At 34.8% G+C, this 20215-nt stretch overlaps 1 protein-coding gene across 1 annotated transcript in view; it reads right to left on the bottom strand.

The window, feature by feature from the left end:
* The window catches only part of LOC106882557 (A disintegrin and metalloproteinase with thrombospondin motifs 12), a 43218-nt gene that overhangs the window by 460 nt on the left and 22543 nt on the right, over nucleotides 1-20215 (bottom strand). The window contains exons 9-17 of the mRNA XM_089349816.1: nucleotides 18034-18162; nucleotides 16766-16891; nucleotides 12835-12929; nucleotides 9910-9989; nucleotides 8707-8820; nucleotides 7236-7396; nucleotides 5779-5839; nucleotides 4663-4798; nucleotides 3636-3793 (exon numbers count right to left, since the gene is read on the bottom strand). Coding sequence (XP_089205942.1) covers nucleotides 3636-3793; nucleotides 4663-4798; nucleotides 5779-5839; nucleotides 7236-7396; nucleotides 8707-8820; nucleotides 9910-9989; nucleotides 12835-12929; nucleotides 16766-16891; nucleotides 18034-18162 — 1060 coding nt within the window. The remainder of the gene's footprint in view (nucleotides 1-3635; nucleotides 3794-4662; nucleotides 4799-5778; nucleotides 5840-7235; nucleotides 7397-8706; nucleotides 8821-9909; nucleotides 9990-12834; nucleotides 12930-16765; nucleotides 16892-18033; nucleotides 18163-20215) is intronic.

Here is a 20215-nt window from a genome sequence, read left to right on the forward strand (position 1 = left end):
AAACAGTTTTGTATAAATTTGATGATATTCTCCTGTCATCTTATTCATTCCTCCAGGGCGTGATGTCAATAACCCGCAAACATATTTCTCCTCATACATTCTGAGAAGTGAAAGTGGGGTACATTCAGGATATTTTTTGAGAATGTGCACTTTCAAATCGTCTTCAAAATTGCAGCCGCTTGAAACGAAATGTTCAGCAAGTTCTGTTGAACTACTGTTCTTGTGCCTGACGTCGAATCTGTGCCCATTAAACCTTTTGTTTAATTGTTCCGTTGTACAACCAACATAAATCAAGTTATGTTTCGTGCATTCTGCACCGTACACTAAATGGGAATCTTTGCAGGTTCCCCCTTCTGTATAAATCATAACATTTCTATTATGATTTTTGATGGTGTTCACTTCACTCATGTTGTTGCACAATGAACAGGGCTTACCTCTCTTGCGGCTGTTCTTTAAGGTACAGCGTGTAGATACTCCAATGTTCGTTTTCTTGGAGTCATTTAAAACTTCTTCACAAGCCGAAATATACTCACTTTTGTCCATAATGACGATAGCGCCTCCCTTATCCGCCATCTTAATAACAATAGAATCGTTATTAGCTAGACGTCGGAGTGCGTAACGTTGGGAATTTGTGAGGTTATTCCAGGATTTCTTTCCACTTGTTTTAAGGCTTTCTCTAATGCCTGCCTGACAAGATTCAAGAAATTCTAGTAGTGCTTGTGAACGTCCCTCCCGGACTTTATCTGGATTCTTTTCAATCCAATTATGCCAGATTCGATATCATCATTATTTTTAGGAAATATAGGGTTTTCTGCCGCCTCGTTACCAGTTTTCTCAGAAAAATATTCTTTCAGCTTGTGGCGGCGGACAAACTGAAATAGCCTTTCAGCTAGTTTATTCTTGTCGAAATTTTTAGTGCTTGGGCAAAAACTCAATCCAAGCTCTAAGACTGAGACATCGTCGGGCGAAAGTTTTAATTTGGATAAATTAATAAGCGACTTATTCTCTAATGTGATGGTTTTTCTCGGGCAAGTGGTTTTCAGAGTCTTTTTTTCTTTAGATTCCTGACTACTTTTTGGGTGTTGCTCGTAATCTTCACTTAAAACGTGGAACCTATTCAGTGACAAAATTTGTTCTGAATGGTCATGTGAGACGTTACAATTTTTACTCGTCTTTCTAGGGGTAATCCATTTCTGGGTGGATGATAGAAAGTGAGTGACGTCTGTGGTATTAGTAGACATTTGAAAAACCTTTACTTTCGGGAAAGGAACAAATTTATTGTTTTCGAGGCAAAATCTTAAATGTGCTCGCATTTTTGACTGATCAAATAGAAATTTCTCTGGAGCGTTTCCAATGACCAGTTCAAATGCATACGCTAGGGCAAAAAGGACACAATCATATGCGCCAACTTGGGGATTCATGATATGAACTTGTTGAATTGTAGGAATAATGTTTGTTTGTGGTGAATACAAGGTTGTTATTTGTGCCATTAGTTCCTGTGAAACTGGTAAATTCAAACTGTCATAAATATAAACATCTCCAAAAAAAATTGTTGATAAAACAAAATGATTGTTCCTGGTGTGATGGATAAACAATGTGCGGTGTGGATTGTATGTTAGAAATTCCGTATGAGAAAAAATGGTTGGTTGTATTGGAATTTCTGGAAAATTTTCCGTTACGATTTTCAACCCGGCGTCAATGAGTTTATCACATAACATTTGTCCTGAAAGTAAAAACGACTTCTCCTCATATTTCAAAACAAATCTTCTCAACCAAAATGTTCCCTTGCCCACTGGCTCAGGGGAATGGGAAATCAGCTTTTTCAGCTTCTTTTCTTTTTTTGTTTTCAGGGCCGAAATTTCCTTTTTTTTTAAAGTTCACCAAACAGTTCCACAAAAAATTCAAACGATTTTTAGAACATACCTTTTCAAGGACACTCGAAATCTCTTTAATGTCTGTACCAAGTTGTTTAAATTTTGAACGATAGTGTTCAATAATAGCTTCCATTATGTTAAATGAATTGCTCTCACCAATTAATTTAAACTTTTGAAGCAATGAGTTGTCAGGCTTTGATGTACATATTGGTATGTTTGATGTAAGACCGTCCGGTATAACTTTTTCTTGTTTGCATCTTTCCAGAAAGGATAGGTGGCTCTTGATTTTAGCACGAAAACGATTAAGTTTTTTCACTGACAGAAATGTCGATTTCTCAATTTCTGATTCATATTTGAATGGTACGAAGTCCATTGGTCCAGGATTGGGTTCAATACTGGGGTCTAGCGAAACTAACAGGGCTGACAAGCCAACTGTGAGAAGGAATAAAACGCAAAAGCTGTAATTTACATTACGATTTTCCTTAGACACCCGGCTGCTTTCGTGACTTCTAGAATTTCTGTATGTTCCAATTCTTATTCTGTGTACCATAAAATCAATCATCTCAATCTACTTGATTTTTATATTTTAAAAAGAGGATTGACGTAACTCTTCACGAAGGTAAATAGTCAAGACGAAGAGTGCGATTTTAGATGTTTTATTTTTTGAACAATATTTCGACAGAACGTCTGTCTTTTTCAAGTTCAAACCAAAAGGTGATTGAAAATTCAAAATTTCAGAAACCAAACGTAAACTATGAACGTGAGTAACCAGCGTCCATACGTTGATAGAATGACATCATCAGCTATTGTCAATTTTTTAATAAGCAGAAAGAAAGAAAGAAAAAGGAAGACGACAGAAAAAGAAAAGAAAAAGAGAGAAAGAAGAATATTCAATCAAACAGTTTTGTATAAATTTGATGATATTCTCCTGTCATCTTATTCATTCCTCCAGGGCGTGATGTCAATAACCCGCAAACATATCAATTTTTAAAAAATAATGATAATAATAATAATAATAATAATAATAATAATAATAATAATAATTGAAAGACTGCGTGCGTATCGAACTCGAAAGCTTAATGAGATACCTAGTCCAAAGTAAAGAAACTTTGCTAGTGACAGTTAGGAACGAGGGAGTATTGAGAGCAGAAAAAAAAAGTGAAAACAAAAGAAGAAGTACAAAAAGGACATGAAGAAGAATTATGCAAAAAGGGACTATATATATACAAACCGCCGTATGTTTTGGTTGAGGGCTAACCACGAATCTGTCTGTCTTCATCAGTCTCAATCACCTTTTTCAAATAGAGTGTGGCGAAAATATCGTTTAGAAATATATTACATTCTGCTAAAACATAAAGGTCCCACATATCCTTGAAGACATGCAAAGTATTTAATTGGTCATCTTTTCATGTCAGCATAGATTAAGTACGCTAGTAATTCTTGTTTGAAGTAATGTAAGATTCAGGCATTCTGAGTGAACAGGAATCTCTCTTGAGAGACTTCCAGTCTTTTGATTGCTTTGTATCTAAGCTAAATTTTCTCCCTCTTTCTCTTCTTAGTTATCCATCCTTCTGCAGAGTACATATCTGAGTTTAAGTGAAACATTAATAACCCCCAGAGTCGTTATCTCGAAAGGCCTGCGAAGCTAAGAGTGCTGCTTCTTCTTACAAATCCAGAAAGTAGAAAACAAAAGTCAAAATACATACAAAAAAAACTTATGCCAAAAATGAGACGACCAATCTTGATTAAACTTGTCCCTACCTGACACTTCCCTCTGAAACAGTGCAGCTTTAAATTAGACGCACCAGCTACATTAAATTCCGGATCAGGCTGTTTACATGGCGTCCCGTCTGGTAAAATAGCGTCACGGCTGTGTCTTTTGCTGTTGTCGCAGTGAACATCGCAATCGTTGTCGTAACCTTTGATAAAAAACAAAAGATTCGTTTGCTTCGAATTGGAAAATAAAATAGTTTATTTGTGTTGTGTGTGTATGTGTGTGTGTGGAGAGAGAACTACAGACAGTGTGAGAGAGAGAAGTGGAGAGGGATAAAGGCAGATAGATAGATAGGGAAATAGTGTGAGAAGCTTCTCAGACTACCCGACGAAGCCGACACTAAATGAAATTTCGAACTCGCAATTACACTTTTCCTTGAAAATTTATAGTATGAATATGCATGTGTATATGTGTGTATATATATATATATATATATATATATATATATATATATATATATATATATATATATATATCGCTGACCACTACACACATTTTTTTCTCTCCTTGTTTCTTTCCGTGTTCTTTTCTGTAGAAGAGCGTACGCTCGAAACGCTAAAGACTTTCTCAATTCCCGAGCGTTAAACTAATACATCTATTTGTTTTCAACACCACCTGTCTTCGCCTGTTGTTTTTTTGTGTGTGAGTTCTCCCTATATATATATATATATATATATATATATATATATATATATATATATATATATATATATATATATATATACATATGGTGACAGATAAGTAGAGAGCTAGATAGGCAGTAGATATGTAGGTAGGTACGTACGTACGTAGATAGGTATATAGATAGATAGACAGACAGACAGGCAGACAAGTATGTAGTTAGGTAGAGCATCTGGAAGCAATCGGGGACATAAAAGCAATGAAAATTAAAGTAATTAAAAACATAACATGAGGTTAATTATTAGTTGAATAATAGTCCATAGAAGCCTTAAATTTTAGCGGGGAGATTTAATTTTGCCATCAATAAGTAAATTCCGAAACATAGATACTTACCTGTACCACCATAAGCCTTTCCAGTTGGTTTAAATATTGTAGCGTTTAATGAACCATCATCGATCAAGCGTTTGCATGTCTCATCAGCTCTGGCCTTCCTTATAGTATCGTAAGAGGCTGGATCACTAGGACATGGCTGTTCAGGAGAAAATTATACGTACATACATACATACATACATACATACATACATGCATGCAAGCATACATGCATACATGCATATATATATATATATATATATATATATATATATATATATATATATATATATATATATCGATTTAAATAAGAGGTAAAAGATGATCCATTGTACAAACTTCATTATGACCTATGAACATTTCGATGCAATATCCAGATCGATTCATGCATATTATAAAATATGTCTTTTCAACTTGATTATTTAGATGTAATTATAGGACAACTATGAATGTTGTCTATGAATGTTGTCTATTTTTACTGTCTGCTATGAATTAATCTGATCCTGAAGAGATACAATATTCCATATTTTATAATATGCATCTGGATATTGCATCGAAATGATCATAGGTCATAATAAAGTTTGTACAATGGATCACCTTTTAGCTCTTATTTAAATCGATATACATACAAAAATTCACATGTGAGTATTTTGCTACGTTTGATAACAGATACAATATTTTTACCAAATTTTGGTATAAATCTATAAATACATACATATATATATATATATATATATATATATATATATATATATATATTCCGCTTTTTCTTTTTTCCTTCTTTGGTCTTTACTCATTTCCTTTCCGACGAAGTGCTATGCTAGAAACGTCAAAAACTCTCTCCTTTAACTAAGCGTGAAACTAATACATTTCTTGACTACATCCTTTTGTTCTTTGTTACTGTTAATTTTATGACTTGATAAGAATTTTGATCAATTAACAATCATTTGTTTAATATTTTGCTATGTGTAGAAAAGGAATTTAAAACAAGACCTTTGAACTATTTAAATTACGTAATGAAAAGCATATAGTGCAGTAAGTGGAAATAATCCGAAACATTTACGAACAGAAAAATATATTATCAGAAATTTTCATATATGAACAGAGATAACTTTTTTTTAAATAGCTAATATTACTCACTTGTTCATTACATAATTTAGCTTTGTATTCATTACCGTCACAATATTTTGATTGGATGGGTCTATAAGAAACAAATATCAGAAATAGCCAAAATATATTTTAAAAAAAACTATGTATTGACATACATATACATACGGAAATATTATACATACTTATATACATATGTATGTATGTACATCCATATACGTATATGAAAAAAAAAAAAAAAATATATATATATATATATATATATATATATATATGTATATACTTTTCTACTCTAGGCACAAGGCCCGAAATTTTGTGTGTGTGTGTGTGTGTGTGTGTGTGTGTGTGTGTGTGTGTGTGTGTGTGTGTGTGACTATTCAGTTTTATTTCAAGATTTCTTGCTAATAGAAAAAGAGACGGTTTCTAACCTAAATTCAAGGCCTTTTCATTGAAATTTCAAAATCAACAGGGTATGTATGTATGTATGTATGTATGTATGTATGCATGAATGTATGTATGTATGTATGTATGTATGCATGAATGTATGTATGTATGTCATTGTTCAGTTTTATTTCAAGATTTCTTGCCAATAGAGAAAGAGCGGCTTTTTAACCTAAATCCATGACTCATTCACTGGAATTTCAACATCAACAGGGTATATTTGTACGTATGTATGTATGTATGTATTTATGTATGTATGTATGTATGTATGTAGGTAGGTAGGTAGGTAGGTAGGTAGGTAGGTAGGTAGGTAGGTAGGTAGGTAGGTAGGTAGGTAGGTATGTTATTATTCAGTTTATTTCAAGATTTCTTGCCAATAGAGAAATAGCCGGTTTCTAACCTAAATCCTTCATTGGAATTTCAGCAACATCAACAGGGTATATATGTATGTATATGTGCAGATTTGTTTGTTTTGTTTTATGTATGCATTCTTATGCATATAGTTGCATGTCTAGACATGCTCTCATATACACTTAAATGATAAACTTCTGGAAAGCTTTACAGATTTTTACAGTTCCAGTGATAGCTTGGATCTGTAGTCTTCGAATTAGCATTCTCCTTTCTGGTTTTGAGAAGCCTAATTTCTCAAAATTTGTATTTAGGCAGTGTGTCACATATCCCTGTACCCCAATAATTACAGGTATAAACCTGAATTTGTAACCTGGATAGAGTAGTTGTATATTTCTCAATAGTTCAGCGTAGGTATTTCCTTTTTCACTGATCTTTAGTTGGGCAGCTGATTTCCACATCTGTACACAGTTTCTCTTGTTTATCCAAAATTACTGTCAGGTCTATTATGTTTACATTTTATTGAGGTTTTCACTATGTATGTATGTATGTATGTATGTATGTATGTATGTATGTATGTATGTATGTATGTATGTATGTATGACGTACGTATGTATTTATGTATATGTGGATGTGTGTATGTATGTATGTATGTATGTATGTATGTATGTATGAATTGGTCTCGGATAGTTTATACTTACTTTGGATTGTTACAATCGCGGAATGCAAACTGCACTCCAGTGCCACAAGTTCGGCTGCATTTAGTGTAAGATGACCAGTCTCCCCATCCACCAGCACGAACAAACCAGGGTTTGGTCAGATGCATCAGTTTGTAGGTTAGACATTGTTTCTTTAAACAAACCTAAAACAGCAGAGGGTTTTGTTTTTTTATATATATAAAACAATATCAAGTTTTAGAATTACGGTCAACAAAGAAGCTCAATACGGTTGTCTGATTTGCTAGAAATAGCAACTAAATCTTCTTCAAACTACACCCTAATTTCTTAAAAATGAATAATGTAGTCTTGATCCATTACGAATAGAATAAAAAGTGATTGATCACAAGTGGATCATTTTTGATCATATGTTTACATGATGTTGTTGTTGGCACTCCGTCGCTTACGACGTCGAGGGTTCCAGTTGATCCGATCAACGGAACAGCCTGCTCGTGAAATTAACGTGCAAGTGGTTGAGCACTCCACAGACACGTGTACCCTTAACGTAGTTCTCGGGGATATTCAGCGTGACACAGTGTGACAAGGCTGACCTTTTGAATAACAGGCACAACAGAAACAGGAAGTAAGAGTGAGAGAAAGTTGTGGTGAAAGAGTACAGCAGGGTTCGCCACCATCCCCTGCCGGAGCCTCGTAGAGCTTTAGGTGTTTTTGCTCAATAAACACTCACAACACCCGGTCTGGGAATCGAAACCGCGATCCTATGACCGCGAGTCCGCTGCCCTAACCTCTTGGCCATTGAGCCTCCACAATGTTTACATGATGACTGACCTGGGGTTATGCAACAGCAATAACATATTGTCCTCAGCTTATATTGCTCTCTCAATTTACAGGAGCTTCCTCAGAGCAAATCTGTCCGCGTGGATCATCTGAGTCACTCTCATCCACTTTTCACAAAATTTGCTGGACGGCAGAATTTGCCTCTCCACGCTCACTTTTCTTTTTGACGAGGAAGACGTTTCACTTCAGTACTTTCAGCCTTGTCCACCTCAAAATCTCTTTCGCCCTAGTCACTGGACCGTCTTACTTGCGGCAGCAGGTGTTCGACATAATTGCGCAAGTCAGCAATGCTCGAGTACTAGACGAGTGGTTGCTGAACAGTTTCGTTGATCTTGGGGAGGCCTGACTGACGGCACTTCCCTATCTGTAGAGCTTATCGCAAACTGGTAATAATACCTCCTGGATCAAAAGTCCTTCAGAACAGACCAAGCAGGGTTTCCCCAAGAACGTTGTCGCTCTTACTCGCCCCTAACTGTCACGGAGCTCCCACTGCACGTTCAGTTTCGATGAAACAGCAACGATGACGACGATGATGATGATGATGATGATGATGATGACGGCGACAACGACGACGACGGCGACGACGACGACGACGATAATGATGATGATGATGATGATGATGATATTTGGCCAATAGAAAGACGTATATTCAACATACCTTTCCTGGGGCGCAATACATTCCGACAATACCTTGTGAACCTTCTCTTGTTATCAAACCAAACCCAGGTCCTTCTTTCAGTTTAATACAGTAGTATCCGCTATTACAAGAATACTGGAAATAAAAAGTAGTAGTAGTAGTAGTAGTAGTAGTAGTAGTAGTAGTAGTAGTAGTAGTAGTAGTAGTGGAATGCCAGCGACTGTAATATTGTATTAGCTGTTGTAGTTGAAGTTGTATGGCGATGGCTGTAGTCCATCATCTAGCAGAAAACAGATGTGACATATGGCAGATGAGGTTTTAGATCTATGATGACAGTTCGATTACATAAATAAAGCAATTTTCAAAATAACCGTGGCCGTGGAATAACTAGGTACTGCTAGTTTATATTACAGCGGAAGCTACTTACTCAAGTAGATATGACTTTGCATGGATAAACCCTCACTAAAACAGATGTAGGAAGACTTGTTGAGCAACATCAAAGACCGGATAGGAAAATGGTGGAAAAGTTAGCTGATGATCGGGAAAGATAGGAGAAAAGGTTTATCTCTTGTGCACACATCCTTCTCTAGATATGATTTTTTTCATTTGATGAGTCATTGAAAAACAGTATAGGCATGTGATATGGTGGCTTGGCTGATGGTTGCAAAGTCGCAGGTTCGATTCCCGGAGATGATTTAGGACTAAACACTTACTATTTAAAGAAAAGGTTATTTTATTCTTTTTGACAAAAGCACGATACTGTTTTAAAAGAATGGATTCTAGTCAATTGAATTGACCTCAGTACTGAGTATATTGACAATGGGAAAATGAAAACTAAATTGAACGTTAATGGGAGACGAGTTCGGAACATAGTAAGCAGAACTAAATGTTTAAATGAAAGACATTTCGTGTGGATTTTTTTGTCACTTTATCACATATAGAAATAATGATTTCTAACATAGATGCAATGATTCAGATCCAAAGCAAGGATAGAGTCGATTATATTGACTTCAACACTATTTTCATAGCTCAGTTAGAAGGGGAGGCTCAATGCCTATGATCCTTTACAGAGCATCCGAAGCTGGTGGGAGGGAGAAAGATTATCCTCAAACCAGAGACCAGACCCTAAATGCTTACAAGAGAGTGAGCATCGCTTAAGTATTTTTTGTTGGCTGGCACTCTATACAAACCAGCCTTATTATAGAAAATAAACTTTTTATTTACCTTCATGTTTTCCTTTTCACGGTAACGATAGCCTATGCCGGCATTTTTCTCACAATATTCATGATGAGTGACATTGATCACTGCCATGCGGATAAGTAATAAATAAGCAAGAAATATGTTTACATTGAGAGCGTAGATATAGAAGTATAAAAAATATGTTAATACGTTTTCTATTAACGATGTATCTCGAATGCTTATTCATCTATTAATAATACTCATTAATACTGGGTTGCAACGAAAGCCTTGTCGTATTTTTGACACGATCACTTCAAAGTTACTTTTTCAATACTTAGGTGAAATAAGCACTAATTTTTATATTCTAAAGATTTTCTCTTTCTTGGCAGATTTCTTTATACCTTAGTGGTTAAACTCGTATTGAGTTTACCCTTTTAAAATGAGTTTAGATCAGACCCATATCAGACACTGCATGTTGTATGGCTTCAAAGAGGCTATTCAGCAATGGAAGTAACAAGAAATATTCCTTATGATTAAAGAAATTAAGCATTAAGTGTCCAAACATACAAACAATGGTTTTAGCCAATTTCGTGCAGTAAATTTTTCTCTTACCAAAACTATCAAAAACTATCAAAACAGTTTAATTCAAGCCTTACTTCGATCCTTAAACACCTTCATGAAGTAGGAAAATTATCTAAACTTGGTCAATGCGTCCTTCATTATCTGACTGCTTCTCAGTTTAATCAAAGAGTTTCCCCTCTTTTCGTCTTGCTACCAAGCCTTTCTTGGATAGAATCATCACGAATGATGAAAAATGGGTTCTCTATATACATATCCTACGAAAACGACAATGGTTGGCGCCCAATGAGAAAGAAGAATCTATGACCAAACCAGAATAACACCAAAAATAAATATTATACTTTGTGTTTGTTGGAACATGAAGAGTATTGCCTATCATGAAATGTAAAAATCATGATGAAACAGTTTATGTGGAGAAGTATTGTTGCCAAATGGAAGCATTGTACAGAAATTTTCAGACAAAGCACCTATCATTGATCAATTGTAGAATAGTATTGCTCGATATTGCAAGACAACATATTGACTTGAATGCGACAGAGCTTTCTTTCCAACCTAATACATAGGTTCGAAACTTCTTAAACGAAAAAAGAGATGTAAAGCTTCCCTGCAAGACTTGCGCTACGCATCTACTGCAATTCAGTCAGTAGGGAAACTATTACACCAATCAACTTCCCGACTTTTAGCCATCCTAATTAGACTCTTCAATCCCACGAGCAGGAAAGAGTGTTTGCTAACATTTAAGATATAAGAATAAAACCATCGAGAAATATGTAAATAAGTCTTCAATTAATGATGTATCTCGAATTTCAATCTAGTGGTAAATAACAGCACGTAATGTATTAGGTAAAAAAAAACTCCTTGGACGATTACAAGGCAGTAACCCACCTACGGTGCCTGGAGAACGCAGCTCTGTAACCCAAAAAGTTGTGATACAATTAAACCTTTTTAAATATGTTAAATATAAATTTTTAAATCTTTGAAAAATATGTTCTTACACACACACGCTCGCACGTGCACACTCACACGCACGCACGCACGCACGCACGCACGGACACACACAAGCATAATACATACATACATACATACATACATAAAACTGAAGATCAGTGAAAAAGTGTACTATTGAGAAATCTGCATTACTCTATCGGGATTACAAGTTCAGGGACCCTGGGATATGTAACACACTGCCTAAATGCCAGTCTTGAGAAATTAGGCATCTTAAAATCAAAAAACCAGTTCTTTCTCTATTGGCAAGAAATCTTAAAATAAACTGAATAATACATACATAACATATATATATATATATATATATACAGGTGTGACTGTGTGGTAAGAAGCTTGCTTCTCAGCCACACGGCTCCGGGTTCAATCCCTCTACGTGGCTCTTGGGCAAGCGTCTCCTACTTATATCCACGGGCCGACCAAAGCCTTGAGAATGGATTTGATAGACGGAAACTGAAAGATATACACACACATACATACATACATACATACATACATACATATATATATATATATATATATATATATATATATATACGTATATATATGTATATGTATATATGTATATATATAAAATATATATATATATACATATATACATATACATATATATATGTACATATATATATATATATATATATATATATATATATATATATATATATATATATATATATGTATATATATATATATATATATATATATATATATATATATATATATATATATATATACATATATATTTCTGTATGTGTATGTATGTGTGTGTGTATGTGTGTGTATTTATCCGCCATCACTTGACAACCGATGCTGGTATGTTTACGTCCCCGTAACTTAGTGGTTTGGCAAAAGAGACCAACAGAATAAGTACTCGGCTTACAAAGAATAAGTCCTGGGGTCGGTTTCTTCGACTAAAACCTTTTAAGGCGGTGCTCCACCATGACCTCAGTCAAATGACTGAAACAAGTAAGAGAATAAGAGAATAAGAGAATAAGAGAATAAGAGAATACACACACACAAGTTGACAGTATATTCTGAGTTACATTCTTATTTGTGACTGTAACTGAAAAAGGTCACTGCAATACGTGGACTAAGTGGTGCTTGGGTTGGTGGAGCATTAAATATAAATGTAAACCCTAAGACAGAAAATTTATTTACATATTTCACAACACTAACATCGTTTCATTGTGAAACATACGTCATACATGCATACACATGCGCACGCACGCACACACACACACACATACATATAATGTCTATATGCACGTATGTAAAACGTATACATCTACGGTTGTGTATGGGCGTATGTGTGTATGTTTTCTGCTTATAAGTAAAAAAAAAATTGACAAAGAAGTGAAAGCCGAAACGTATAATATTTTAGAGACTTACCTTCTGTGAGATCTTTAAGAACGAGACCTTTAAGTTCTTTTGGGACTTCATCGTCTGGGATATTTTGTACAAACAGACAGTGCCCACTTGGACTTCTGAAACATATGTAATTGATTTCTGTTTAAGTCACAAAACCAGGAAATACTGAGTGGTGTGGGGGAGGTATCGTCTATTTAATCCTTTCGGTTTCTGACTGGTATTTATTTAATCCATCCTCAGAGTGATGAAAGACCAAAAGTGGATCCAGGATAGATAATCTGCACCCAGAACATAACCCTTTGAATGCAGAAGACGGATATATCCGCTCAATTTTTTTTTTTTTTTTTTTTACCGCAGAAAGCGATTTTACCCTCACGGTGTTGAAAAAATCCCCTCCTTAAATTGTGAGAAGTGAAGACGCTCACAGTGTCACTTTTCAAGTTAAAATTTTTTTCCCCCATATTTCATCAAATATATCTTTACACAGCAAAAATCAAACTCTTTTAGCAGTGGATATGAAAACTACTTACAGGAGATACTGAAAAAGTATTACAGAAGGAAAATATATTCCTTCTGTAATACGTATAAAATAAGTACCAGTTGAAAACTGGGGCTGATGTAATCAATTTACTCTTCCCCTCAAATTGCTAGCCGTGTGCCAAAATTTGAAATCAATATTCCATACCTTTAACCCTTTAAATGCGTAAATAAATTTCAAGGTAATTTCTGTAATTACTCCCCAAAAAAACCCAGAACAAAACAACAAAAGATATACAGAATTTTGTTGGCCAATCCGAGACCAGTGAGATTGATATGGATCATGTCAACACCTGCAGGAATGAGTTAGGAGAAGATTCCAGAAAGCTGATATTCCGATTTAGAATTGCACACGCGCGCACGCACATACACACATACATGCATAAATGCATACCTATATATATATATATAAATTTATATAAATAAGGATAAGATCGATATTTAAAATATTGATCTTATCAAGTGGCCAGCATGGGGATAAAAACCATCAAAGGTAACAATTATTTAAAATTATAATATAGGGTATCTAAGAGATATCTAAGAGTTTTTAGGCGGGCAATTTAAACTGGTCGTGTGCATACGTGCATATATATGTATGTATACATTCGTATATGTAAGTATATTGTATGTTTATATATATATATTTGTATTTATGTACTTTTCTGAGTGTATTCCACTGATGAAGGCAAAGCATTTATTATGCATAGCCAGAAATCCGGGATCTGGAATTATCCAGTATTTCTGCTAGTTTATTTTATCTTCGTCTTCGCTCTTCGTGCTATATGAACATTTATTGTGGTTTAGAGTCAAGATTTGACTGTTATTTTCAGCGTGGCGGTATCTCTTAGATACCCTATATTATAATTTTATATATATATATATATATATATATATATATAAATAATTACCTTGAAATTTATTTACGCATTTAAAGAGTTAAAGGTATGGAATATTGATTTCAAATATATATATATATATTTGATCCATGGATAGATTTTATAAATATCGTAACGCATCGCTTTCTCTCTTTCCATCACAATCTATTCTTCCCTACCAAATACACACAAAATTGCTTACAAAATGAACTTTTAGATTGGTGAAAATTAACAAATATCCTTCAATTATACATTCGTTACTTTCAACTTTAATGCGATATCGCCTGGTGAAATGAATACATGAACTAAGATCCACCTGATATCCATGGATATTATGGATTGTACTGTAATTATCCCAGGAATACGGAGACTATGATTGTAAGAAACATGTGATTTGTAGAAACGCGCGTAACGATGCATTAAAATATTTATAAATTCCATCCATGGATTATCATTATTATTATTGTTTTTATTATTATTATTATTACTATTATTATTATTATTATTATTATTATTATTATTATTATTATTATTATTATTATATTTATCGTACATTATATCGACACAACTCGGTCCAACCCCATAAAACTGCTATTGCAAGTTGGTATCATTAAATCATAGTCGACATAATGAAATAGGAGCTTTTATATGCCACCTCATTTTTTCCGAACCAAAATAAGGGATTTGCAGCATATTAGGAGGTCAGGGTACTTGATTCCACGCAAAAGATCAATTTTTCTTTTCTTAGTGAAAATCGTGCGGGTATTAATATAGAAATTTACCATAATGTTGTTGTTATTTAGCCTCACATCAACCTTGATACTTCAAAGCTATCATCAAAGACATTCCAGTCTTCAGCAAACCGTCTTTTTAGGGATAATCTAGGATATTCCATACAAAGGGCGTGTGATTTAGGTAGGGGGATACTTTGGCTGCTATTTCTAGTATGTCGAGCAACCAGGTAGAGGCTCTTTCATTGGTTCGATTGCATGATGAGATTTTTTTACACATATATGTAATATGCATGTATATCATCGGCAGAAGTTAGAGAGTTTCGTGTATTGGCACTTATCAAACACGAATTTGTCCATTGTCACTCTGTAACTTCTGACGAAATAACTTCTAAAATGTAAAATTTTGTCAAAAACATTAAGAGTAAACTCTGTTCTATGACACATTCTACTAGTATCGGAAGTTTGAAAGTGTTTAGTTGAAAAAAATTTATTAAATAATCTGTACGTCAAATTGAATAGATCCGAAATGGATGAAAGGCAAAGTCGATCTCGGTGGAATTTGAATTCAGAACGTAAAGACAGACGAAATACCGCTTCTAAAATACAAAATTTTGTCAAAAACGTTAAGAATAAACCCTCTTCTATGTGACACATTCTACCAGTATCGGCAGTTTGAAAGTGTTTAGTTAATAAAATAATTAATTAAATAATCTGTACGTTAAAGTCGACCACGGCGGAATTTGAACTCAAAACGTAAAGACAGCTCAAATACCGCTAACTATTTCATCCAGGGTGCTAGCGTTCCTGCCAGCTCGCCGTTTTAGCGTATAAGTATTCATTTAGAAATATATTCTTTATTCTTATTGCTTAAGCGTTACTTCTTACTTCCTCACTTATTGACATTAAATTTCATAACATTTTACCTCATAACTGTTTTTCTACTAATTTTTGTTCAATGCGACTAACGATTCTGAATTCCTCTTGCATTTTTACAATCATTTAAGCCTAAGAAAAGTATACTTTTAATTTAAAATTTAAAAAATTATGTTAATTGAAGATGAATATCTGCCTTACTGCCCACTTGAGGTCTGACACATTTTGATGTAACTTTTTTTCTACTGAATCAAATCTCAAACTATCTATGCCAAAGTGTAGCTGTGTAGGTATCCTCTTTAAAACTATTACCAGTTTGCAATTTATTTGAGGACTGAATTAGTGGTGAAGCTTGGAATCTGCTGCGATTGACGAAATGGTAGACTTAAGAATATATTCAACCACTACCATGGTTGAATGATATCTTGAGGATGGTTTCATTTTTCTTTTTATGATTATTTGTTTTTTATTCTTTTTATGATTCTTTTTATGATTATTTGTTTTTGTTATTTTACCACCTACACCAACACAATCAAGATTAGTGGATAGCAATCGAAATATAACACCCTCCTTATTAATCATTGAAAATTTAGATTTCTTTTTGATCGTTGACATCAAAGTAGCGCTGACAATAGAAAATATGTTTGGGAATCTGTTATGAGTCGATAGATATTAGGGTGTTAAAGATATAAACTTTCCACCCACTCATCGCTTTGTATATACAGCAAAAATGATTCATGCAAATGTTGACTTGGTTAAGAATCATTTACCCACGTCATAAACAAAATTTTAACTCAGACTGTTACCTCGAAATTTACACATCACTGGAAAATGAGAAAAAAGAATAGTAAATGTATAATCAAATGATTATTCACTGAATAACCTTGGAAATAGGAGGAAATAAATAATAAAAAGATCAAATTTCTTATTTACGAGATTTTCTTTTCAAATCTTTCTACAGAACAATTACTGAAATCTGTCCCTTTGCCACCCATCAATCCTCTGTCGACACTCGGGTATGACTTGCACGGAGTATTGGCATCATGAGGCATCCCCAAACTAGAATACATAAAGAGAAAATAGATTTCAAAAATGATTTCAGTTTAAACACATCAAAAGTCAACTAGAAAGAATACATAACTGAATTATTAAAGCAGTTCATATCACGTTAACACTGACTATTAGTTGATGCATATTCTTTTCTACTCTAGGCACAAGGCCCGACATTTGGCGGGAGGAGGCCAGTCGATTAGACTGACCCCAGTACGCAACTGGTACTTAATTTATCGACCCCGAAAGGGTGAAAGGCAAAGTCGACTTCGACGGAATTTGAACTCAGAACGTAAAGTCAGAGGAAATACCACTAAGCGTTTCACCCGGCGTGCTAACGTTTCTGCCAGCTCGCTGCCTTATTAGTTGACATATATTGTTGCTCGCATGTATTTGACAGTATTGGTTTTGGGTTGTAAGAGATATTTGATTTAGGTGTTACAAATTAATAACTCAATAAAAGTTTCTCTCTCTCTCTTTCTCTCTCTCTCTCTCTCTCTCTCTCTCTCTCTCTCTATCTATCTATCTATCTATCTATCTATCTTTCTTTCCCTGGTCTGCCACGAGGTTACAGGTCCATTAAATCAGAGTCCATCTCGTTTTCTATACCGTATAAGCAACTGAAAGTACAAAATTATCCTCCGAACAAGACGCCAATCCATCGCAGGGTTAACTCGCCACTGTTACTGGAGCTCGTTTTCAGTTGATTGGACTGTAATAACGTGAAATAAAGTGTTCTGTTCGCGACCAGAACGCAACGCGTATTCTGAAGTTCAAAACAGCGAAATTACAATCGTGAGTTCAACATCTTAATCATTAAGACTCGCGCCTTCACATAAAAGAAAAAGTAATGTAAGACCCCTCGACATCAGTGTCTTCGAGTTCTAGAACTCATAGGACCCGGTTGTCAAGGAATATAAGTGACCAAAATCATATATTCCTCCTGAACGAGACGCCGATCCGTCGTGGGGTCATTTATAGCTGAATGAACTGGAGCAACGTGAAGTATTTTACTCAAGAGCACAATGCACCGCCCATTCCCGAAACCACGATTTTACGATCATGAGTGTAATACCCTAACCACCAGTCCACGCACCTTCACTTTCAACATAAAAAGTATAGCAGTTCAAAAATTCTTCTCATATACTTACATGTGTCCTATTTCGTGAGCGATGGCCACGTATCTTCCCCATGCTGCTCCCATAGAAACCCCACATCGACTTCTTGGCCTGCATACTCCACCTACAAATGCAAGTCCAATGGGATAGATTGGTCTATGCCTAGAAAGAGAAACAAAATTACTATCGTTGGAAAATGTTATCGAATGTTCAAAATAGATACAAAATCACATATTTTGAAAGGAAAAGAACAGTAGACGAAATTGACCCTACTACTTTGTCGAGACTTGTTTCATCGAGCCTAGAGTGATGAAAAGCGAAACCAACCTCTATAGGATTCGAAACAGAACGTCAAGGATTCAGTGTTTAAAATATTGGTTTCAAATTTTGGCACAAGACCAACAGGTTTGGGGAAAGGGGCTAAGTCGATTAAATTGATCCCAGTGTTCAACTGGTGCTTATTTTATCTACCCCAGAAGAATAAAAGGCAAAGTCGACCTTGGCGGAATTTGAACTCAGACCGTAACGACAGACGAAAAGCCGCTAAGCATTTCGCCCGGCGTACTAACGATTCTGCCAGCCTTGAGTGTTTAAGGATATCAGATTCTTTTTTTTACTTGGCCAAGAAGACAATGAACGGGTGCAAAGTCGAGTGAGCTACCTGCAATATTTCATGACATTGCATACATTAAAAATAATGGATACAACATAGCTCAATTATGATGACATTCGTTCACAATCACGAGATCCTAGATTCGATCTCACAACATGGCATTTTGGGTAAATCACTTCAAGTTGGGTCAAGAGTCAAGCAAGTGTCTTGGACATTACTATCATCGAGTTTTGGGACTCGTGAGACCGGTTACCTGGTTTCCATGGTGATTAAGTGACCGAAATTAAACAATCTCCCTGAATGAGATACCAATACGTCGTAGGATTATTCATTTACAGCTAAGTGAACTGGGGCAACGTGAAATTATTATTACTATTTTTTTTTTCGCTCAAGAATATCACACTGCTTGATTAAGCAACCGAAACCTAGCTTTGTAGGAAAATTGGTAAAGGAAAACTGCGAGGACGTCTGATGGCTGGCTTATACCAGTAATTTAAAGGAACAACCCAAGATACAATTTTTGTCACACACTGAGTCACGTTGTTATTACTGTTATTCATCCCCTTCACCCAAACATATACTGACTGAATAAACAGGCTTATGATGAAAAACCTTCTAGCCATGACCATCCCATCCTCTAAGGCAGCTGTCGCAAATCCTTTTTGCATCATGGACCGGTTTCATATAAAACACTATTTCCGCGGATTTGGAGATCACAAGCATTACTAAACACAATAGAGTGCATACTATGTAATTTAATTATTACATATAATAAGTTAATTTTATGATGGCAGCGATGACGATAACGAAAAAAATCTATTAATGTTACTGGCAGTTTGTCTGTCACCGTTTGTCCGCCCTCTCAGTCTGTCCGCCTCCGAAAGAAGATAATTATGAACGTATTTGATTTATCTTCCTTAGTTACTATGTATTTGGTGTTATTTTTCATATGACAGATAATGTTGGGAATACAGTTTTGACAATGTAAGTAGTGTTAAATAACTAATGTTACATCTAGTTATTTGATAGTTAAACATTATTAAACAATTGCAGCGTGGAAGGTGTTTATAAGCCATTTAAAATAACACACAAAATCCGTTAGATTCACTTCAACATTTAAATTCTGACAAAATTCTGTGCTGCATCTGAGATGCAGGTCGCGGTCTCGGGTGAACAGGTCGCGGTCTCAAAGCGACGAAAATATTTTGACAAATTAAATTTAAATGTTGAAGTGAATCTAACGGATTTTGTGTGTTATTTTAAATGGCTTATAAATACCTTCCACGCTGCAATTGTTTTCGTTCCAGCACACGATCTCAGATCAGGTCACTTGCTATGCAAGTGCATCTCCGTAAACATTATTATTTATATTGATAACATATTTTTTGATTAAATACAATTGAGAAATATGTTTTTAATTTGAATTTAATCTAATAAATATTTTCATTTTCGAAAATTGGTATTCATTTTGCATTTTTTTATTTTGTACAATCACCGTGAAATATTATTTTAAAAAGTAATATTATAACTATTATACCTATGTAATATTACATTAAACGATGGTACGTAGTCTAGTGTGTAAGGTGTTGGGATCATGATCAT

This window comes from Octopus bimaculoides, chromosome 3 (genome assembly GCF_046866305.1).
Source record: "Octopus bimaculoides isolate indiv1 chromosome 3, ASM4686630v1, whole genome shotgun sequence".
NCBI classification, from domain to species: Eukaryota; Metazoa; Mollusca; class Cephalopoda; order Octopoda; family Octopodidae; genus Octopus; species Octopus bimaculoides.